A 21455-nucleotide genomic window follows, 5' to 3' on the forward strand; every position below is an offset into this window, starting at 1 on the left:
CGTACCCTCATTTTAACATCCGTTGTATTGTCCGGTATTTCAAGGTCAAGAGGGACAATCCCATCTTCCGGTATCCGGAGGTTAAGTATAGGCAGGGAATAGCTGCCGGTAAAGGCGCTGCACTCATAGCGATTCTGATAGGCCTCCGTCCTTCTGTAGTTTACACACGTGTACACCTGGATCGCAGCGTTTTCATCAGTGATTGGGCGGTCATCTTGTAGGGTCACCTTTACCTGGGTTTGAAAAAACACCACCATCCAAAACAACCACACGACTACAGGCCTGGAACTACTGATACGTTTTAGGATGCAAACTTAAACATTTTCCCTGGCGTTTTTTGCGTATTAGATGATTTATTACCTTGATCGTACATTTTGGACGATGGTGATAGAGAAGAAGTGTATAATTTATTACTGTAATGGTTTTACATGTGTAGCTTCTTTAGGGTGGCGTGTTATGTTGATAGTTGAATGATGCATAGCAACTTACGTAGGCCCTGCAGTGAAGTGCGTGGTACACAGTAACTTACGTATACTTTGTAGTGTAGTGCGTGGTACACAGTAACTTACGCAGGCCCTGTAGTGTAGTGCGTGGTACACAATAACTTACGTATGCCCTGTAGTCTAGTGCGCGGTACACAGTAAGTTATGTAGGCTCTTTAGTGTAATGCGTGGTACACAGTAACTTACGCAGGCCCTTTAGTGTAGTCTGTGGCACACAGTAACGTACTTAGGCCCTTTAGTGTAGTGCGTGGTACACAGTAACTTACGCATGCCCTGTAGTGTAGTGCGTGGTACACAGTAACTTACTTAGGCCCTTTAGTGTAGTGCGTGGTACACAGTAACTTATGTAGGTCCTCTAGTGTAGTGCGTGGTACACGGCAACTTACATATGCCCTGTAGTGTAGTGCGTGGTACACAGTAACTTACGTAGGTCCTCTAGTGTAGTGCGTGGTACATAGTAACTTACGTATGCCGTGTAGGGAAGACCTGGCTTGAAATTACTGGGGCTGGAGTCCAAGAAGACGACCTTGTAGGGATCAGTGTAGTAGACAACGGACGAGGTGCCGTTGAGGGTCTTCCCTGTCAGATCCTCCTTGACCTCTGCCAGGACAGTCACTGTTTGCGTGTTGAGGTAAGACTGTAACTTCTTGATCTCTCCAATGGAGACCGAGAACCTGGCACTTCCATCAATCTAGACACACAGGGTACAATGTAGAGACATAATACAGTTGGATAGCCGCTTGTGTGGGTATAAGGTACAGTGAGTGAGGAAGTTTTACGCCGCACTCTGCAATAATCCGGCTACTGGCGGCGGTCTGTAAATAATCGAGTCTGGGCAAGACAGTCCAGTGATCAACAGCATGTGCATCGATCTGCGTAACTGGGAACCGATGACATGTGTCAATCAAGTCAGCGAGCCTGACCACCCGATCCTGTTAGTCGCCTTTCAAGACAATCACTGTCGTTTAGGGTACAGTGTTGTAATACAACACTGAATGACAACTGCTCTGTGTCAACAAAGAAAAACCTTTTTTTTCCATTATGTCAGTGACTGGTGCTGTCAGAACAGGAACATTATGATCTTCGTCGGAAATACCCTATGTGAGTCCGACTTTCTGTGACTTCCATTTAATTTTTAATACCATTTCATCATTTACGCCAAAAGGAATAATTTTTGCAGATACCGACTGTTCAGTGACGTTGGCACAGCGATACGTTGTATGTATACATAGAATGGCAGCTTATGACTTACTTCAAACGTCTTCAGGACAGATCTTGCGAAGTTTCCACAATAGTTCCTGATGGCACCGACAAACACCCTCAGCTCCACCAAACCCTTCACTCCTTTTCCATACGTGTAGCTGGATGACAAGTTTACACATGTGACGAGTGTTATTCAGCATCCTTGTACATTTTCACATTTATTAATTTTAACATTTCAATAAATCGATAAATTAACATTTCTTTATTCTCTAGTGTTTGTCAGTAGGCGCATATGCAGGACATTTTGGAAGTATATAGTGTAAGATCTGATAATTCAAACTATCACAATTTTTACTTTTCTCAGAATTGACGTCGAGAGGTTCAACTCGCCGTATAGCAACACACAGAAAATAATTCAAAATTTACAAAAGTTATAATAAAATTGTTTACTAAAACCTTAAGAAACAGAGAAAGGTGAATTCTGTTTATGCGGTTACGACCGGATGTGACGTTCTATTTGGATACGTACTTGGCTTTGACGGTTCCGGAAAGCTCAGTGTCGGTCGTGAGAGCAAAGGGAGGCAAGTCCACCGTCACCTCAAACTTTGGCAACTCTAATCACAAGGCAACAGGTTATTAAATATGGAGTGTTTGGTATACACAGTTTTATCAATGCAAAATGCACTACGATAATACGTGCGAAATTGGATACAAAGTTGTAATATATATATTTGATAGTGTAAACACATAATTTCAAACTGCTGCATAATTGATACCAGAATTTAAACTTTAAAGGGAAAATTTGGGCCCAAACATTAATCCTTACCCCACTGTCCACTTCTGTTTCGTAAACCAGATCTGCTTTCACAACGTTTTTCTTTAGCCAATAGCAGAATTTGGCACTTATACGCTGCAGTCGTAATTTAAATTCACTAAATGAATTCACTAAATCACTTGGTGTCTACAGTACAAGAGCAAGAGTACTACTGCGCATCAGACTGTTCCATAAACTTACTCTTGTCTAGACTACCAGTTCCATTTTGTGGAAACCGTGGTGGGTGAATGCTAGCAATTGGGTGACTGACTCTACAAAGTATGGGTTAGAACTGATCTTCGGTAACGCATGCTTGTCGTAAGAGGTGACAAACGGGATCAGGTGGTCAAGCTCGCTGACTTGGTTGGCACATGTCATTGCACCCCAAATACGTAGATCGATGCTCGTACTATTGATCGCTGGATTATCTGGTCCAGACACGACTATGTACATACCGTCGCCATATAGCTGAAATATTGCTGGGTACACTCACTCACTCACTCTCTCACACTGTTAACTTGTGTCAATCTACATGCGGTACTCACCATATTGTTGGACTGTGAACATTTTCTTTTCTTTCAATCCAACCTGTTGCGAAATGAGTTAAAATTTACAGTTAAAATTAAAGCATGTAATGCACTGACGCTATACCATTATTGCAAGTAAACATTTATTTATTTATTTATTTATTTATTTATTTATTTATTTATTTATTTATTTATTTATTTATTTATTTATTTATTTATTTATTTATTTATTTATTTATTTATTTATTTATTTATTTATTTATTTGGGTAACTTATATAATAATGATTTCCGGAAAGAAGAGATAAGATCAACTCCATTATGAACACAGTCACATATCAGAACTGAAGAGGGCGTATGTGTTATTGTTGGGAAAACGAACGAAGTTTACCAGATTTATGTCTGATAATGTGCTCAGTTTACTTGATGCAACCTCTTTACCTAAGATTCATTTTATTTGGATGAAATGGTTAATTATCGATCGAGTCGGTTTGACCCTTTCCGTAACTCACCACTATTTGGCTTGTCCCTGAGTAACAAGGAAACGAACGATAACATTCATAGGTAATACGTGTTATTCCTGGGCAAGCGAAATAGCGGTTAAGGAAAGGTGCGAATGGTGACGAATGGCTCCGATCAAGTCAAGAGATTCCAGCAGTGGTAGACTTTTAACTTGGAAAGATAATCTCAACAATCTTGTATAACATTCTTTTATACGATTTCGACAACAACTTCGTTTCAACACACTAGTTTCAAAGTCAAGAAATGTTTGCACGAAGCTTGGACACGGGTATGTCAAATGCAGTAATTTCTCTAATATGCGAGAAGTGTTCTTACAAACTCAGGAACGGACACTTCTATCTTCCAATCGCCAAGGACTGGCTGGTCGCTGAGCAACAAGTCCCTGTGGTTGACACCTGACCTGTCCTCCAGGGACACCCACTGGCGAATTCTGTTGTTTCGTGGGTCCTGAAGATGAGGCAGAAATCATTTTAATTTTGGGTACAAGTTAGAGTGAGCGTGTTTAGTTTTACGCCGTTTTAGCAATATTCCAGCAGTATCACAGCGAAGACTATAGAAATGGGCTTCACCCATTGTACCTATGTAGGGAATCGAACCCGAGTACTCAGCGTGACGAGTGAACGCTTTAACCATCAGGCTATTCCATCGTTCCGTTTCAAGTTCGAATGTTCACACATACGTAATGAAAGCTACGTTGACAATTGGTGCCATTCAGAGTTGAAAATGAAGTACTGAAATCGTGTTTATGTCACCGTTCATTGGCAGTGCAACAGGCAAAGATGAAGACGAAGTGACTTTATTTTACGCCACTTTAAGCAACATTTCAGCAATATCACAGCAGGGGAACACCAGAAATGGGCTTCACACACTGTAGGGAATCGAACCCAAGCGTACGCCCGAACGCTTTAACCACTAGGCTACTCCATCGCAGGCTTAATGTTGAAAACTATGTATCGTCAAAACGTGGAGTGAGTATGGTTTTACGCCGCATTTAGCAATGTTCCAGCAATATCACGGCGAGGACACCAGAAATGGGCTTCAAACATTGTACTCCTGTGGGGAATAAGATCTTCGGAGTGACAAGCGAAAGCTCTAGCCACACGGCTTGCTCACGTCAAACCGTTTAGATACAGATATATTTCAACATCGGACTACTTTTCTCGATTTCGCTGTTTGATGTATGAAAACATCAGAGACGTTATCACGGTTTATCGTTTTCTAAGAAAAAAATCTTTTCACTCACGTATATGTCAACGTCTAACTTGCCCGAGTACACCTTCATGTCCGGGTAAACGGCAAAAACTCTGTAATGAACTTGAAGAACAACAGGTAATCACACATATATTATTGAATGGAAATTACATGAAATAGTGATACTTGGAGCTGTGAGTAACGATGCCGACTATATGATATTGGGATAAAACTATTTGATCTGTGTTCAGGTTCATAAAAAAGGATGGATATAATCTTAATAAAGCGACTATCCCCGGAGCGTGAAGACCCGGGTAAGAATTGATTTTCAGCAACCCATACTTGCCGCAAGAGGCAATTAACAGGATCGGGTTGTGAAGCTGGGTTACCGAGTTGACAATATATTCGTATCCCAGTTGCGTAGATCGATGCTCATGCTGTTGATGCCTGGATTGTCTAATCCAGACTCGATTACTTAAAGGCCACCGCCGTATAGCTTGAATATTGCTGAGTGAGGCGTTGAACAGAAAACTAACCAACCAACCAACCATACCTCGTTGTCCTGGTTTGTAGATGGCCTTGTCGGTTTGAATGAACACCGATATGGTCTTACGAGCTATGGTGAGAGTTTTCTCCCTTTGAAAGGTGAGGCCTCCTGAACCCTTCACCCTCAGCAGGTAACTACCAATAACAGTAGTTTGTGGCGCCTGGAACACCATCATGGCGATGTCATCAGTATATGAAATGCGTTAAATATCCTTTTGGCATTGAACAAGAAAAAGGACTATTGGATATTCGGAGTGGCACTGAACAAGAACAAGGACTATTGGATGTTCGGAGTGATAGGGCTTTTCAAATGGTGATTCTCTTCCGTGCCAAAGCCCCCAGGTTCTTGAGAAAGAAAATCAACGCTCTTTGGATGTCAAACAGTTCGTTCGTATGTCTGCGCCATGAGCATGCTGACGGTGTGGATTTAGTGGATTATAAATGTACTAATAGTTTGTATTAAAATACTTACGGTCAGTGTGACAGTGTCTGGGACATCTGTAAAAGCAAGTACATGAATGACTAAAACGTACTATAGATATATAACACCCCTTAAAGAAGTACAGTCAGACGCCGCCATGTTGTCTCCTGCATATTCCTAATTTTGTCATTTTCTGTTGTGTCGAACCTTGCATAACACGAAGTATTTAGGTCCCTCCAGCTTCAACATTTGACTGCATTCACTTACAACCTCAAATGGCAATTTCAGCTTCAAACTCCGCAAACAAATTCTTTATCTATCAACTGTTTTTATTGTGAGTGAGTGAGTGTGGTTCTACGCCGCGTTTAGCAATATGCAAGCAATATCAAGGCAGGGGCCACAGAAATGGGTTTCACACGTTATGGAGAATTGAACTCCTCGGCGTGACGAGCGAACGCTTTAACCACTAACCTACCCTACTGCACAAGTGTTATTACAATCCCCAATGGCTACAAAGAAGGAGGTAACCGACATACAAACGTCCAATGAACGGTTAGGTAGGATAGTGGTTAAAGCTTCGATTCCCCGGATGAGTACAACCAGTGAAGATCCGGGTAAGAACTGGTCTTCAGTAACGCATGCTTATCATCTTAAGAGGCGACTAACGGGATTGGTTGGTTAACGTGGTTAGCACATATCGTATCCCATTTCCGTACATCGATGCTCATGCTGTTGACCACTGTATTGTCTTGTATGGTTTGAATATTGCTGAGTGTGGCGTAAAACTAAACTCACTCCCTCACTCAGGAGAACCGGCGGAATATCTCTAACAAATGCCCGAAGAACTGTATTATAGTGCTTACCGTTAATCTTCTCTAGGCAAGGGAGATAATTAAGTATGAAAGTGGACACTGGACATTTGTAGTCATTTAACCCAGACGCCCTCCCCATTCCCTTCCACACACACGCACGCATGCTCCCACGCACGCACGCACACGTGCATGGTAAGTGTGGGGACAATTAGATACATTCATTTCACCTGAAATTATAAACAAGTACCTACCCTGTCTGAATCGTTTTGTGATTGTGGTGATGGGGGTCTTCACGTAGTCAGTGTGGTTGTACCAGAAATGGACGATGCTGACTTCAACGTCGACGACATCAGTGGCGTTTAGGATGTTGACGTTAACGACGAAGGGTCGTCCCTGCGTTATCCGCTGCGATGCTGTGATCAGGTACGTTCTAGTAACAAAAAAAACATGATTACTTAAGTAACGAAACGTCATCCTTATGTAAGTTTTTCAGTTCGCTTAAAACAGTTTTGCTTCGACTGGTGGAGCACTTTCAGCCAACAGATCGGTGATGGGACAATAGATAGTCAGTGAAGAGCCAACGGAATTAGAGTGAGTGAATATGATTGTAGGCCGCTGAAGCATTATTCCAACAATACGGCGGGGGATACCAAAAATGAGCTTCCCACATTGCACCCATATAGGGAATCGAACCTCGGCTTTCGGCTTTAATCACTGGACTACCCAACCGCTCCCAGCGGGACTAGAGGTAAGGGTGTCTCAAACTTCACATTCTTCTCAGTCAATTGTCTGTACTTATCTCATAACACCTTCTGACTCACCAAACGTAAAACGTGTGCAAAGTGATTTTATCATATGGCTTTAAATAATAAAGAAATGCAAGCGTGGTGTTGGTCATTATGGCGCCATTATTTTCGGATTTTAAATAATCAAACGTGGAAGATGGCACCTTATGGAGTAATTACAGATGAGTAATATCATAGTAAGTAGACTGAAACTGAAGCATCCGTGATAATATTGATACCTGAAAACGGTTTACTGCGGAATAATTAGTTAAACCGTAATTATTGTACAACTAGACTGAACTGAACCATGGTAGTTAGAATAGATGCTTGACAGCACTGTGGAATAATTAGTTAAAGCATTACTTAACTACATTTAAACAGAATATAACTAAAACATTGCGGATAGCTGCTTGACAGCACTCTGCGTATTAAATAGTTTAAAATAATCATTCTAAAACTACCTCAAAATAGAACCAATCGCATGTACTCTTAAAAAAAGTAGGGGAACTGTACTGTACGATTGTCGAAATTGAGAGATATATGGGATTGAATCAATGCTGATACAATAATAATGGATGTTTTGAGAATGTATCACCACATGGATTTCATTCAAAGCAAAGCTGTTCGTTCAGTTTCCCCCCTTCTTAGGTGACTGGAGTATGACATGAAAAATTCGGGTTTACAAATTTTCAGTCGGTAGTGTGTGATTTGACCCTGAAAACACTGACCATGTACAGATGCAATAAAGGTATCGGAAAATATGGTCTACGGTTATTTATCGACCAGCCTGAAAACGTCAAGATGCGTAATGAGACCCCATGCACTTGTAGGAGGCTCCCACGTTGTGACGTGCTTCCCATGCATTGTGTTTGCGTGTGGTGATGACGTTAAATGATGCTGCATACACAAGATGTATGTTATTGTGACGTTCCTCAATGGGTTTTCTTTCTACCAGACTTCAAAGTTCAGGTTCCCCTACTTTTTTTTAAAGAGTACATTATGGATAGCTGCTTGATGGCACTCGGTGGAATAATTAGGTGGAACAATGATTTTAAACCTGATGCAACCATAAAAATGACAGCAACTGCTTAATCACGTGAATATAACTGAACTAGCCATAATAGTAGGAATAACTGATTAATTATTATGAAGAACAATTAGAGAATATGAGAAAATAATAATTGTATTACTTGACTGTAACTGAAACAATTAAAATAATAAATGCTTGTCGATATTCTACGAAATTATTGCATGCGATTAATTTCGGATTCAAAGATGAACAAAAGAAAACTGACTTCAATTCAGGGGGACGCCATTGTTGCTTATGTTGGTGTGGTTCCCGGTAAATCAGCATCCCTGAGTTAAGTTTTAAACCACTTTTAGCAATATTCCAGCAATTTCAGGGCGTGGATACTAGAAATTGGCTTTACACATTGTACCCATGTGGGGAATCGAAACCGCGTCCTTGGCAAGACGAGCGAACGCTTTAACCACAAGGCTACCTAAGGCTACATGCCCTAATTCATCATAGAATAAGAAGTGAACCCTTGAAAGGGTTACTACTTACTTATCAGCGTTGACTGTGACAACCAAGAGCAGGGCAACTGCCGCCGTGACAAGCATTGTGTCGGTGGAGCTGAAACAGAGACCCCTTCATACAGTGAACCTCGTCAATCTGGAAACACACGATTACTTGTCTCGACTGTGGAGCACACGCCTAGCATATGGTGAACTTAACATCGAGCATAACCCGACATGTCATTTATACAGGAGCTTGCTCTCCAGTTTTGTATTTTCCCCACTATCTTAGATAAGACATGAATGCACATTATCATCAGGTTAAACAAAGTTTCATAGGTAGTAGTTGTTCATATTAGGAGCAGGGGTGCGTTACGTAAGATGTCTGACAAACGGCTTAAAGTAATACCCCTTGTGTTAATTACTTACGAGGTTGATAAGGTCAGTACACACCGGGGACTGGAGTCAAATGTAGTATCTGGTTTACATAAAGTTACATCATTCACGTTAAAAGGACTGGAAAATAACAGATATATATATATATATATATATATATGTGTGTGTGTGTGTGTGTGTGTGTGTGTGTGTGTGTTTGTGTGTGTGTGTGTGTGTGTGTGTGTGTGTGTGTGTGTGTGTGTGTGTGTGTGTATGTATTATAGTTTGTATTCACCTATAATGTGGTAGCGATAATGTCGGCAGTTAGTGTCCATAATGCCTCTTACAAGTCAAGATAGCAGTATATGATGTGTATAATTACTTAGAAACGTCGTGACTCTTCATAATAAAGAAGTTGTCATCCATAAAATCTCTCGTCTTTATGTGTATCACTTCTAAATGCCCGTCAAAGGCTCAATATGAAATACACATTCAGAATATAATGTGGAATATGTTGGGATAAAATGAGTCACAAGTAAGACAAAATGCATGTGGTCCTTTGTCGAAACTATGACTCACATATAAAAAATGTGACTGTGTAATTTCTGTCGATTTGTTTAGTCACATGTTCAGAAACAAATCGTGTGTAACTTGCGTCGATACTGTCAATAACACATGTTCCAGAATAAAAAGTGTAATTTGTGTTGATAATATGACTTACATGTTCAGAATAAACAGTGTGTAATTTGTGTCAATAATATGAGTTACGTGTTTTCTTGTTTTCTATATACATCTTATAGGTCATGGTAACAATGAATTTTGTCCTTGGAACTCGAGCTATTGTCCTTTGCCTTGACCTTCTTTGGTCACCAAAGGCCAGCGCTTAACAAGTCATCGGATATACAGTTCCGCTAACTGATGTTTATACTGATATCCCAATACGAGCTGTACCAGCCAGTAAGACGTGATGTAGGACCAGGCATAGGAAAGCTTATCAAATGTGGAAACGACCATATTGAGATGCCGGATGTTGTGCCGAGATGTGAAGATTAGAGACAAACAGAAGGTGACCTTGGAGAAGAAGTGTGCGCGCGATACAGAGACGGGGAGTTGTGCATTGGGGTGTGCGCGGCAGAATGTCCAGATGCTTGTGCGATGTGCAAGCTTGTGTGTGTGTACACACACACACACACACATACACACACACACACACGCACGCACGCACGCGCGCGCGCACACACACATGCATGTATGCATGCACATACATACATACATACATACACACACACACACACACACATACACACACACACACATACATACATACATACATACATACATACATACATACATACATACATACATACATACATACATACATACATACATACATACATACATACATGCATACAGACAGACACACAGACATATATAAAGAAGATGTTAACGTGAATACATGCATACATACAAGATCTGCCTGTTTCAAGTAAATGAACGACAGATACGTGTTCCTTATTTAGTTCTGATAGCGTTTACTGGTTGGTTGATGTTTAATGCCGTTGCAGAAAATCCAAGGATCACCAGCATATGAGCATCAAGACAGGTGATTAAGATACGATGACATGTCAAAGTCCCGTTAGTCGTGTCTTACGACAAGTATGGGTTGTAGAAGACCAATTCTAGCCCTAATGTTCAAGGTTATAGTTGCATTCGTATGCTTCTAGTTTCCACGTCCTTCCCTTTGTCAACACTTTTTCTATCAGATTACTACGTAGACAATTATGTAAATTCTATTGATTTCTTTCTTTATTACATTCAGCATCCCCGTCTTTTCAAGATGTTTGTCTTGAGAATTGCATTATTGACTACAAAAATCACAATCTTTCACAAATCCATTATATAGCATAATACATGATATCATACGAATACAGTCCAGTTTTGCACGCAAGCATGAAACACATTATCACAATCTTACAGAAATGTAAAACATGATACATCTTATATCTAGGTAATATAAGATATTATACCTGTGATCCCATATTTGCAATTTGAAAGTCATAATCACAACCTTACATAAATCCAATGTATGGCATGATATGTCTAGATAATATAAGATATGCTTATGCATTGCATTTTTGAATGCAAGTATGAAAATGATTACAGTTTTACATACATTTATGCAATATATAGCCTGATATTCAACGTCGGACGAAACACTGCATTATTGCATACAAGTTTGGATGTCATAATCAGAATTGTACATAAATGCACTATATAGCATGATATTTCATCGAACGAGACACTATACGGCACCTACCTTTCCCTGCTTCAGACGCCGGATGGAGAGCGATTGCCAGCGGGAGGGAGCTAAAGTGTCTGCTCAGGCCACGTAAACGACATCCGAAATGGAGCTCAGGAGACGTTTCCACGTGACACATACAATCTAGGGATGAGTGAGTATAGTTCTATGCCTCTTTTAGTTGGAGGAGTTAAACCTATAACAGCGAGTTTTCATGGGTCTCAGTTTTGTGTGATACCTTGATAACGTGCAATTCATCATGGTATAAGGACCAACAGTGAGAATGCGAATGACTGAAGTAAAGAATTTAGAGTTTAGCAAACATCCAGCAATACCACGGCGGGGTACACCAGAAATAAACTTCACACAGAGTATTCATGTGGGAAATGGAACTCTGGTCTTCGGAGTGACGGGCAAGCGCTTTAACCACTAGGCCTCCCCAGGGTCCCTATAATGTAGGAAGTAAAATGAGTGTAACGCTTGGATCGGTGTTTCCGATACATAGTCGAGTCAGCATAATGGGGATTGAAATCCATCCCGCTTGTGGTAGGTGGTTAAGAATTTAATTGAATTGGATTTGGTGCCCAGAGAGAGAGAGACTATATGGTTGTACAACGTCGTTAAGCACGTTTGTCTTTTTCTTCAATAACAGAGCAGAATGTCAATATCTGGTGTAACTTCCGCCAGTACAACTATCCCTGACCACCCACGTCTCTGGATGTATCAGTTGTTTAATTCGATGTTCCGTTCCGATCTTGGTGTTCCATTGCATCAAGCTTTTTTTCTAGAGGGTCTCTCTGGCTTAAAAACCGTGATACATGAGTTCCAAGACTGGCAGTTCCGCATTTGGGGATTGAAAACGAGACCCTCAGTGGGGTCAAGGTAGGGTTGCTATGAAATTGTCGTTCATGAAAACCGTCCTTATGTACGGAAATACGGTATAATAGCTCTGTATAGCATCAGTGATCTACCCGTGTCCGTTGAGATGATTTTATGAGGTTTGTTATGTGAGAGGCATCCCACACCATCAGTGAACCCCGGCCTTACTCAAAGACATTCCTCTGTGATTCTGTAACTCCGAACGTTACGAACGTTAAGTTCGGCCGTCGGTCAAGAGAAACTGAGTTTGGTTTAACCAATTGACCATTCTCAATATAACGCCGAATTCAAGTTATGTCGGATGTGACACAAAGCTGGTGCTTTGTGAACTGGGTATTGAATGGAATTGAATAGGGAGAAAATAAACTTTTTCTATTTTTAAAGTGTATGTAACGTGTTGTTTTGTTTGGTTTTTTTTTGTTTGTTGTTTTGTTCAGCTGTTCTCAGCATTCTCAATATGTCGTTACTTTGTTCAGTTTCATTTACAACGCGTGGTATTTTCAAAAGGTTTACCTCGTGGATAATACGTTGAACATGAGGTGACGCACACACGAATCAAATGACCTGTGTGCACCTACCACTCAGGGAAGATACATACGTCTATTATCTACATACAGTGCATGGGGACCTGTCTCGTACTTACAATGTCCAAGCTAGGTATCTCAGCTATGTACAGCCGCAGATGAGCGCGTCTCTAGCTTAACACATACTCTAGCCATGTCGGGAGTCTGCTTCACAGTTTTTCAATACTTTGGGCTTGTGGCAAAAGACAACATTACCAGGTGGTTGTCCTTTTGCGTTTCGTTCTCTGTTGTACTGCTTGATTTTTCCAGACAAAGGTAGCCGTGCCCTTATGTGACATACCGACGCTCAGTAAGAGTCCACCCGCGAGGTTCTGGGTTTGAACTGTTCTTCAGCAACACGAGGACATCGGGTGGTCACTGACTTAGTGGACAAATGTCATCGTAGCCCAAATGAACAGATCGATGGTGCTCATTGTATTGTCTGGTCCAGACTGACACCAAATAGCTGGAATATTGCTGAGTGCGGCGGAGAACAACAACCCAGAAATGGTAACATTTGGTTTGGAGCTCCATTGCTGTTATTGCGGATTTAACATGTCGGCCATTCACAGTGGTTCACAACCACATTCACAGTGGTTCGCAACCATTGTTCTTTTATTAATACATCAAGCTGTAAACACCCAGGATACAAACACGACTGTATTCTGTTTTACTTTTAAGGTTCGCCTTCAGAATGAAGCATTGTCTAACAGGTTCAAGGTTGTTTGCTGATTCAGTGTTAAGAGATAATCACTCACTCAAACCGAGCTTCCGTGTCATAAATACTACCCATCCTATAACGGACTGGCCGATGTCGCAAATACAAAAATACCAGATTAACGCTGAACTCCAGTATATGACGAAAATATATAAATGTATCTGGATAAAGCCAGTGACTGAAATCATGAGCAAAGATCCAAGAACGATAACATGCGGACAACCAACAACTCAGCCCGGTCACACAGTCCGTTACGTCATGTGATATAATCAAAGTTCTGAAACACCATGTCATACAAGATAGTCTGTCCGCAGATGCAAGATCATTCGTGACCCACTTGTGTTATTCATGCCGAACTGAATCTTCCTAGATGTCACGGAAAGAGGCGCGTGGTGAGAATGCTTCTAGATCTCTAATTAGAACATTTGTAGCTGAATCTGAAATGTCAAGGTACTGATCCTAAGGTCCTAACGTCCTGTTGAGCAAGACAGGAATTTGACGTTTGTCGTCAACAGGAACGATAAAGTTTCTGAAATGCTAGGTCATGCATATCGCTGACATTGGGGATCTTTCCATATACTTTTACATAGATATACAAGTGCATGACTTAAATGTCTCTTAATTGTGCGCTCAAGACACCTACCTCGTTATTTTTTCTTAAATACAACCTTGTCTGATTCATGAGAATTACGTGATCCAAAACAGGCGGATGAAGGCTTGGTCTCCAAGGAAGGCTTATCCCTATGATGAAGCTAGTGAGTGGATGGGTGAATGAGTGAGAGTGAACATCACATTCCAGCCATAACATATCAGAACACCGGAAATGGGATTCAAACATTGTACCCACTTGGAAAATCGATCCCAGGACTTCTCAGTGAAGAATGAATGCCTTAACCACTAGGCTACCTCCTGCCCCTACGTACCAGGAAATAACCAGGTGAACTCTACATAAATAGTAGTTTGTGCTGGTGTATGGAGGGTTTGTAATCATTGCACAGGTGCATGTTCACTGAAGACCTATATGTTAGGCATGTCATGTTTTTTTCCCTCTTACGTCTTTGATAATATGTAAAAACTGCTGTCCTCTCAGAGAGTCCCTCTTATGGGTCTGTCACTTTGATCGTGTTCCCGGATTTTTCTAGTTTCATGTTGTTTTAAGAATTCTTTTAAGAAACATGGTTAACAACCAATATTTCTGTAGTTTGGGCCATTATGAAGCAGGTCAGCCATACCTGAGATAAGTACATATAAACAAAATGGGCTAATATAACAATTCTCTGGCACATGAAACTTAAGTTCTATCCCAAAATGTTTAAGCATACTAACTGTTCTGTTAAAATTGTATCCTTCACAGAAACTTCAAATGGTGAAGCATGAAGAATCGCTCCAACAGCAGCCATCTTGTGGAATTACTTTTGACACATGCATGCATATCCACATTTAAGATAAAACATTAACAAAACTAGTTATGATCTCAACTTTATGACAAAAAGTAAAACTTAGTATGTATATTCCTGTGACAAGCATTGTGGATTTCAACGTGTTGACTATCTTGATATGGTTCATACAGTCATGAAAGATAATTTTATATAAATACTGATATGAAAACACAAATTTGTTCATCTCAGTGTAATTGTATCACCAAACAAAGTTTTGGTAGAGTAAAATAAATCTGTTAAAACCCCTTGAAATCACCTAGGATGACAGTAGTGGAACTCTGACACAATCTCCCAACTCGGGCAGTAGATGCAATGACATGTCTTCACTATCAAGGATCAGGAATCTAAATATTATGACCCTTGTGTCACGATGCAAACAGATTCAGTTTTTGTGATGAACTTTTGTGTCACAATATGCATTGGCAGATCCAGATTCAAATGGTGGTGGTGGGAGGTCAGCGCCAAATGACTTAAGACCAGACTGAAGATTAACTTTTTGCGTTAGCAGAGCCAAGGGGGGTTTCATGGTGTTCCAACCTATTGAACCCCTCCTTTCAAAATTCCTGGAACAGCCTAAGATATACACTGCTGCAGCAACACCTGTCTATGATAAAACTTTTGTGTCACAAAATACACAGATGCAGTCACACTAGTTTTTTGATGGAACCCTTGTGTCATGACACAGAGTGATAGCTATCCTGTCTTTGTGATAAAAACTCTTGTGTTGCGATGCAGATACAGTCACACTTCTCTTTATGAAGAAATTCTTGTCAAGAAGCAGACAGCTGAGGCCCTCCACCTGAATAGTTGCCTGTTACATCAGCTCCACTGAAGTCAAATCCTGGATTCTGAAATGAAATGAAGGATACTGCATGCTGACTGCATCCGAGTGGAGGATGGTGAAACTTTTACACATAACATTGTCTCTGAATTTTCACTTTCCAATGTATTAAATGGGCTATCCCTCCCAAACCTAACAACGTGGGCACTGTAATTTCTTAATGCTTACATTGGTAGTATTCCCAATACATGTTCAGTAATATAAAGTATGTTCGGGTCAGACCCATATTATTCCATACACTGTGAAAGCTGTCAAAACTGGCAGCTGTCCAGTCTGGGAACTTGTTAACACTGGCATAAAATTTCAGTCCTGTCCTTGGCTTGTACATTTATCATCATTTAAAGCTCTGCAATCCAGCAGCTGTCAATTCCATATCTTAGCATGAAATGAGCTCATCAAATATGTGTTTCACAGGAATTAGTGCTGTCTAATCCAGCTTGTGACATGGGGTCGAATGGATGTGTATTGTCATCAATTAATCCTGTGTTGAAACTACATGGTTGCCGACAAGGATAAATTAAACTTAGTTCAGTATGGGCATACTTATATATGTAATTGGTGAGATGAGTCAGTGTGTGCAGTAACCAAGAGAACCATATGATTCAACAATGAATATAAGAAAGACAAAAATGATTCAGTTGTAGTCGTAGGAAACAGTGTCATCTCTACAATCTGGCATGCTGTCTAAACCAGATTATTTCTTCAGTCACAGTAAGTGCCAGTTTAGACAGCTTTCACTCTATACCTGAGTCTGGAATATAAGAGAGGTGGTGGGGTTGCCCAGTGGTTAAAAGCATTCGCTTCTAATGCCAAGGACACAGGTTTGATTGTTCTCATGGGTACAATGTGTTTTCCCCCGTGGTATTGCTGGAATATTGCTAAAAGCAGCATAAAACCCTACCCACACACTCATGACAAAAAGGTCAGCATGAAGTAACATGCTACATCCAGAGTCCGCTTGCACAATGCTGTATCAGAACTACCTTCAAACTCCTACTACTCTTGACATTGGGTCATGATCATCTAAGCAGCGATGGCTTTGGGCATGAGGGCACTGGTGAACAGTCGTTCTCACCTCCATCTGAAAGCGCTGCAGGGTAAGCTTCTTCTCCATTTCACTAAGTGTCATAGGGTCCACTTCGTCCTGGCCTCTGATGAGGGACTTCCAACAGTGTGCTGCAGTCGCATGGCATTTCAGCAGGCAAATCCTCATCAGCTTCCTGTCCTCTGCAAACACTAACCTTGTTTGATGCACAAAATACATTCTTGCTCATAACACTAATACGCTGCAATAATACATGAATAATGTAATGTGTTGTAACCATCCATGCAATGCATAGTGTTTGCGACATATTCAGAAATGACTTCACTATGTATCTATTGAGGAGGAAACAGCTATTGCGACAACGATAGTCTCTTGCAACATATTACTGCAATACAATGGAAGCTGTCAAAACCGGCATCTGTCCAATCCGGCAAGGTGTCAACACCAGCATAAAATCACAGTCCCATCTATGGCTTGAACGTTTATCATCAGCTCTACAATCTGGCACATTGTCTAAACTGGATTATTTCTTTAGTCCCGATGTGTGTCGGTTTAGACAGCTTTCACTGTAGTTGTTTTCTCTTGATTTGTCTCATCTGAAGTCTGTTCCAAAATGAATGTATTGCTCATATGACATAAAAACATGCTGAAGTAATTTCAGCCTCTTTTAATGACTAAACAAGAAGGCAAAGTCATCAATATATCCTGCAAAGGCAAATATCCTTCATGAATATGTCGACAAGTTGTGATTATGCCAATTGTTTTGGTGAGTAAACAGAAAAGTGGAAGGAGAGTAATGAACGGTTTTAAAAGTTCTGCACCCAAAAGGAGCCCAACTCCCACTTTCAGTCTGAGTCAAACTTGTTGCCATGGAAATGCCAAAAACATTTTATTCAGAATACCTAAACTACCAAAAGGTGTCAGTACACCACCAGATGTATCTATGTGCCAAGTTTGGTGCAGAAAAATTGAATGGTAGTAAAGTTCTGTTCTGGAAAAGATAAATGTGCACGGATGGATGCATGGACAGCGCATTTTAATAACCCCCCTGCAAAATGCGTTGTGGGGGATGAAAAACCTTAAACCCCAGAACAAGTAAACTGTTAAAAAATGAACTCAGTGTAAAGCAAAACACAAAACATAAATGTTCAATAAAAATACTGCGCTCCAAAGTTATCCGTGGAAGTCAATTAATGGTACTAAACTACTCACACACACTATCGCCACACGGTTAGTTTTTCGTTACTACCATTGATTAATTGCTACTGGAGATTCAACAATTGAAATCCATCATTAGTTCAATGTATCTGCATCGTTACAGCCCTAGTATCTATATATTAATGTAAAATTGGTGTATACTGTGTTAATCCTCTACACATGCTGAATAGGATAAATTGGAGATGCACCGATTTAAATACAAAAAGAATTGTTTGTTTCTTTTCAGTTGCAATTTAATTATTCATTCATGAAAATTCTTACCCAAAGTCCACAGAGAATCATCTGCTTTTACAGTCTCAAACAGGGAACCCTACAACACATCAAAATGAAATTATTTCAATTTTGGGCAGTCAACTTCATACCAGATTGTCATTTAATGAGATAAGCTACACACAAAAGTCTCATAGCTTAAATGTATACAATTTTGTTTGGTCGGTTTGTTGTTTAATACCGCACTCTACAATATTCCAGCTGTATGGCGGCAGTCTGTACATAATCAATTCTGGACAAGACAATCCAGTGATCCACAGCATGAGCATCGACTTAAGCAATTATGATATGATGACATGTGCCAACCAAGTCAGCAAGCATCACCAGCTGATCCTGATTGTCACCTTATGGGACAAGCATGGGCTGCTGAAGACCAATTCCAACTCTAATCTATTTTGGTGGGAGCTATATACAATGTTATGGATGAGGAAACTGACTGTTGGTGAATCATTGTCTTTAAGCCATGATCTCTGACTGATACTTGAAGGATGGCCAAGATACAATCCAAGGTGATGGTTGATATGTGCCATTGATACAGAGGTGACACTGATAGGTCAAAATGCATTGTTAAATGTACCAATACCCAACTCAGAAAATGAGTCCATATTCCACAATCAAAACCAGAAACTGTGAGTAGTTATTCCTGTTCAGCTGATTGCAATTTCGGTGGTATTGTGCATTTTGAAACACTTGTATACAGAAACAGACTTGAGGTATACATCTGTAGTACCTTTGCTGACAACAACCCTCACAACTGTGTCACCGGAAAGAGTTCTGCTCATACCTTAATCTTTTTACATAGTCAGTTTGCACCTGGGTAGTCCTTCCCTTGAGTATTATATTCCAAAACTTAAAACAAGTTCATTGATTGTTATTTTTACAGCTGTTCTAGTTTATTGGATGTATAATAGGATGAAGTATGCATGCCAGTTCGCAAATTTGGTTATAGATGGTGGTCTGGGGTACGGGCAGAACTCTTACCCCCTTGCCATATCATGTAATGACTAATGTCTCACTGGGAGCCACGATATCCACAGAACTCAAAGCTAGAATGGACACCTAATCTTCTCTCCTTTACAAAAAGAAATATATTTTCGGATTAATACAAAATGAATGAGGACATTCATCATGATTTCTAATCACTGAACCCCAAATACGAATATCAACGCATAATAGTCCTTGACGTGAAGTATCGCCTTTTAGTATCTCGCGAGTAAATGTTGGAAGCGTTAGTAAAATCAGTGATACAAACATCAAGAATTGTGTTTTCTTTTACTACAACACGAATAGAGTTCGGCTTGATTTCACACTTTATCTCTTTTGACTTTGTGTCTTTTGGAACGTCAACTTCTATAAACACTTCTTCGATTGTCTGCCACCACTGCCCCCACGGCGTTTTACAGGCTATGACTCCGCTCTTGTCGTCAAAGTCCGACATCTTGAATCTCCTGCATTAGAAGGAAAGTAAATATATGTCGTAAACGATACCGCTACATTGAAACAACATTCATCTTTGTGATTATCGGTCCTGATAAACAAAATGAGGCCAAAAAAGTATGATACATGTTTTTTTTATGTCGTATAGTTATAAAATAAGGGACTGTCTACACTATGATTGCACGTGTGCCGAAAGCGCATTTGCACCTAATCTCCAAACAGTGACAACGCCGTTCAAAACAACAAATGTAATGAAAAGCACGCGGTGAAGTGGAGCTATCAATAGTCGCCCTCACTTACGACAGCGGCCGGACAGGAGGAAGCGTGAATTGTCCATATGTTTCATCATCACTGTTGACGAGTCTCATGCAAGGTATTGAAATAATAATCTACCATTGATAGCGGCAAAACTCAACTGCGTTGTGTTAGTTTACAGCTTGAAGTTGAACAAGGCGGTGATCGCAGTACTGGGATCGTCTCAACACGTAGTGTCGCCTGTAAGTTACCAATACCAGGTTAAATGCGTAACCCCTCATGCTTTCTTGGTCAAAAGGCTGTGTATGCAAGATTAAGGTAAAAAGAACCGATTGAACTTTCAATATTGGTTCCGAGATGCAGTTTAAATGAAGATGGGTACGCATTCGTCGTTCGGCTGTGTTATATTTTTACTGGTTCTCCGTAGAAACTACAATCATCGGGATCAGGACCCAAATAATACCGTCCATGAGATGCTGAAGTGAGTGATCGTTTCCATCGTGACTACAGATTTGTATCTCGGGCACATTGTTGTATCCAGAGATTTGATTGCCAAAGTCAATATTCAGAACAGTGCCCAGTACTCTTAAGTACAGTTGACTGCCAAGGCTAAGGGGCCTGGGGATAATGATAATAATTCACTTATATAGTGAATTATATATATCCATCTGACTAGTTGCTCACTGGACCCTGTAATTGAAATCTGATTATCATTACCCCAAACAACCCAAGCTGCTTCTTAGGCGCTAAAAGGTCATAGTCACAGGACTTTATCTCACCGGGTACCTGTTCTGCTGGGTGAATAGAGGCAAATTTGAACAAACTCACTTACTAAGGTGAGACCACATGTTTCCCATGTGCTTCATTGTGGGGCAGGATGGAAGTCCTAGAAACTCTCAGGAGTCAAACTGCCAAACACGGTCACCCATCCAAGGACTGTCCGAGCTCGACGGTGCTCTCAACTTCAACTGATGGTGACCTGAGCTCTATGCACAGGATCACTTGCCACCACAGTGTGGGTCACTCATTCGCGTAACTGCCTGACCATGGAAAGGGAAACTGCATCTGAAATTGTTATTTATGAAAATAATTAAACAAAATTTGTCATTGATAGTTGTTCAGGTTTTTTTATGATATGAATGAAAATATAAGAAGAGAAAACAAAGTAATTACATTCTGACAAAAATATGCCAAATTCAAGCAAAATTGAGTCATGCCACTTTAAGCAATATTTGAGCAGTATCATGGCAGGGTAGCCATAAATGGGCTTCAAACC

At 40.5% G+C, this 21455-nt stretch overlaps 3 protein-coding genes across 4 annotated transcripts in view; 1 reads left to right on the forward strand and 2 right to left on the reverse strand.

The window, feature by feature from the left end:
• The window catches only part of LOC137274323 (CD109 antigen-like), a 32916-nt gene extending 21141 nt beyond the window's left edge, over positions 1 to 11775 (reverse strand). Inside the window, exons 1-12 of the mRNA XM_067807466.1 lie at positions 11533 to 11775; positions 8890 to 8958; positions 6789 to 6967; positions 5777 to 5802; positions 5312 to 5465; positions 4811 to 4881; positions 3883 to 4014; positions 3066 to 3108; positions 2236 to 2320; positions 1756 to 1864; positions 970 to 1194; positions 6 to 233 (exon numbers count right to left, since the gene is read on the reverse strand). Coding sequence (XP_067663567.1) covers positions 6 to 233; positions 970 to 1194; positions 1756 to 1864; positions 2236 to 2320; positions 3066 to 3108; positions 3883 to 4014; positions 4811 to 4881; positions 5312 to 5465; positions 5777 to 5802; positions 6789 to 6967; positions 8890 to 8945 — 1308 coding nt within the window. The 5' untranslated portion in view covers positions 8946 to 8958; positions 11533 to 11775. The remainder of the gene's footprint in view (positions 1 to 5; positions 234 to 969; positions 1195 to 1755; positions 1865 to 2235; positions 2321 to 3065; positions 3109 to 3882; positions 4015 to 4810; positions 4882 to 5311; positions 5466 to 5776; positions 5803 to 6788; positions 6968 to 8889; positions 8959 to 11532) is intronic.
• Positions 11776 to 15137: 3362 nt separating this feature from the next.
• LOC137274314 (nudC domain-containing protein 2-like) lies at positions 15138 to 19961 on the reverse strand. The gene is made up of 4 exons (XM_067807454.1): positions 19740 to 19961; positions 18479 to 18527; positions 17030 to 17181; positions 15138 to 15961 (listed from the first exon to the last, which is right to left on the reverse strand). The coding sequence occupies exons 1-4, from the start codon at positions 19923 to 19925 to the stop codon at positions 15884 to 15886; spliced, it is 465 nt and encodes a 154-aa protein (XP_067663555.1). The 5' UTR covers positions 19926 to 19961; the 3' UTR covers positions 15138 to 15883.
• Positions 19962 to 20144: 183 nt separating this feature from the next.
• Positions 20145 to 21455, forward strand: part of LOC137274313 (leucine--tRNA ligase, cytoplasmic-like) — a 43257-nt gene continuing 41946 nt past the window's right edge. The window contains exon 1 of one of the 2 annotated variants that reach the window (XM_067807451.1): positions 20145 to 20297. The gene's annotated coding sequence lies outside the window, so the exon portion shown is untranslated. Of the gene's footprint in view, positions 20422 to 21455 lie in introns of both variants that reach the window. The other variant, XM_067807453.1, reaches the window with a different exon arrangement.

Source organism: Haliotis asinina, chromosome 2, assembly GCF_037392515.1.
Source record: "Haliotis asinina isolate JCU_RB_2024 chromosome 2, JCU_Hal_asi_v2, whole genome shotgun sequence".
In the NCBI taxonomy this organism is placed as follows: domain Eukaryota; kingdom Metazoa; phylum Mollusca; class Gastropoda; order Lepetellida; family Haliotidae; genus Haliotis; species Haliotis asinina.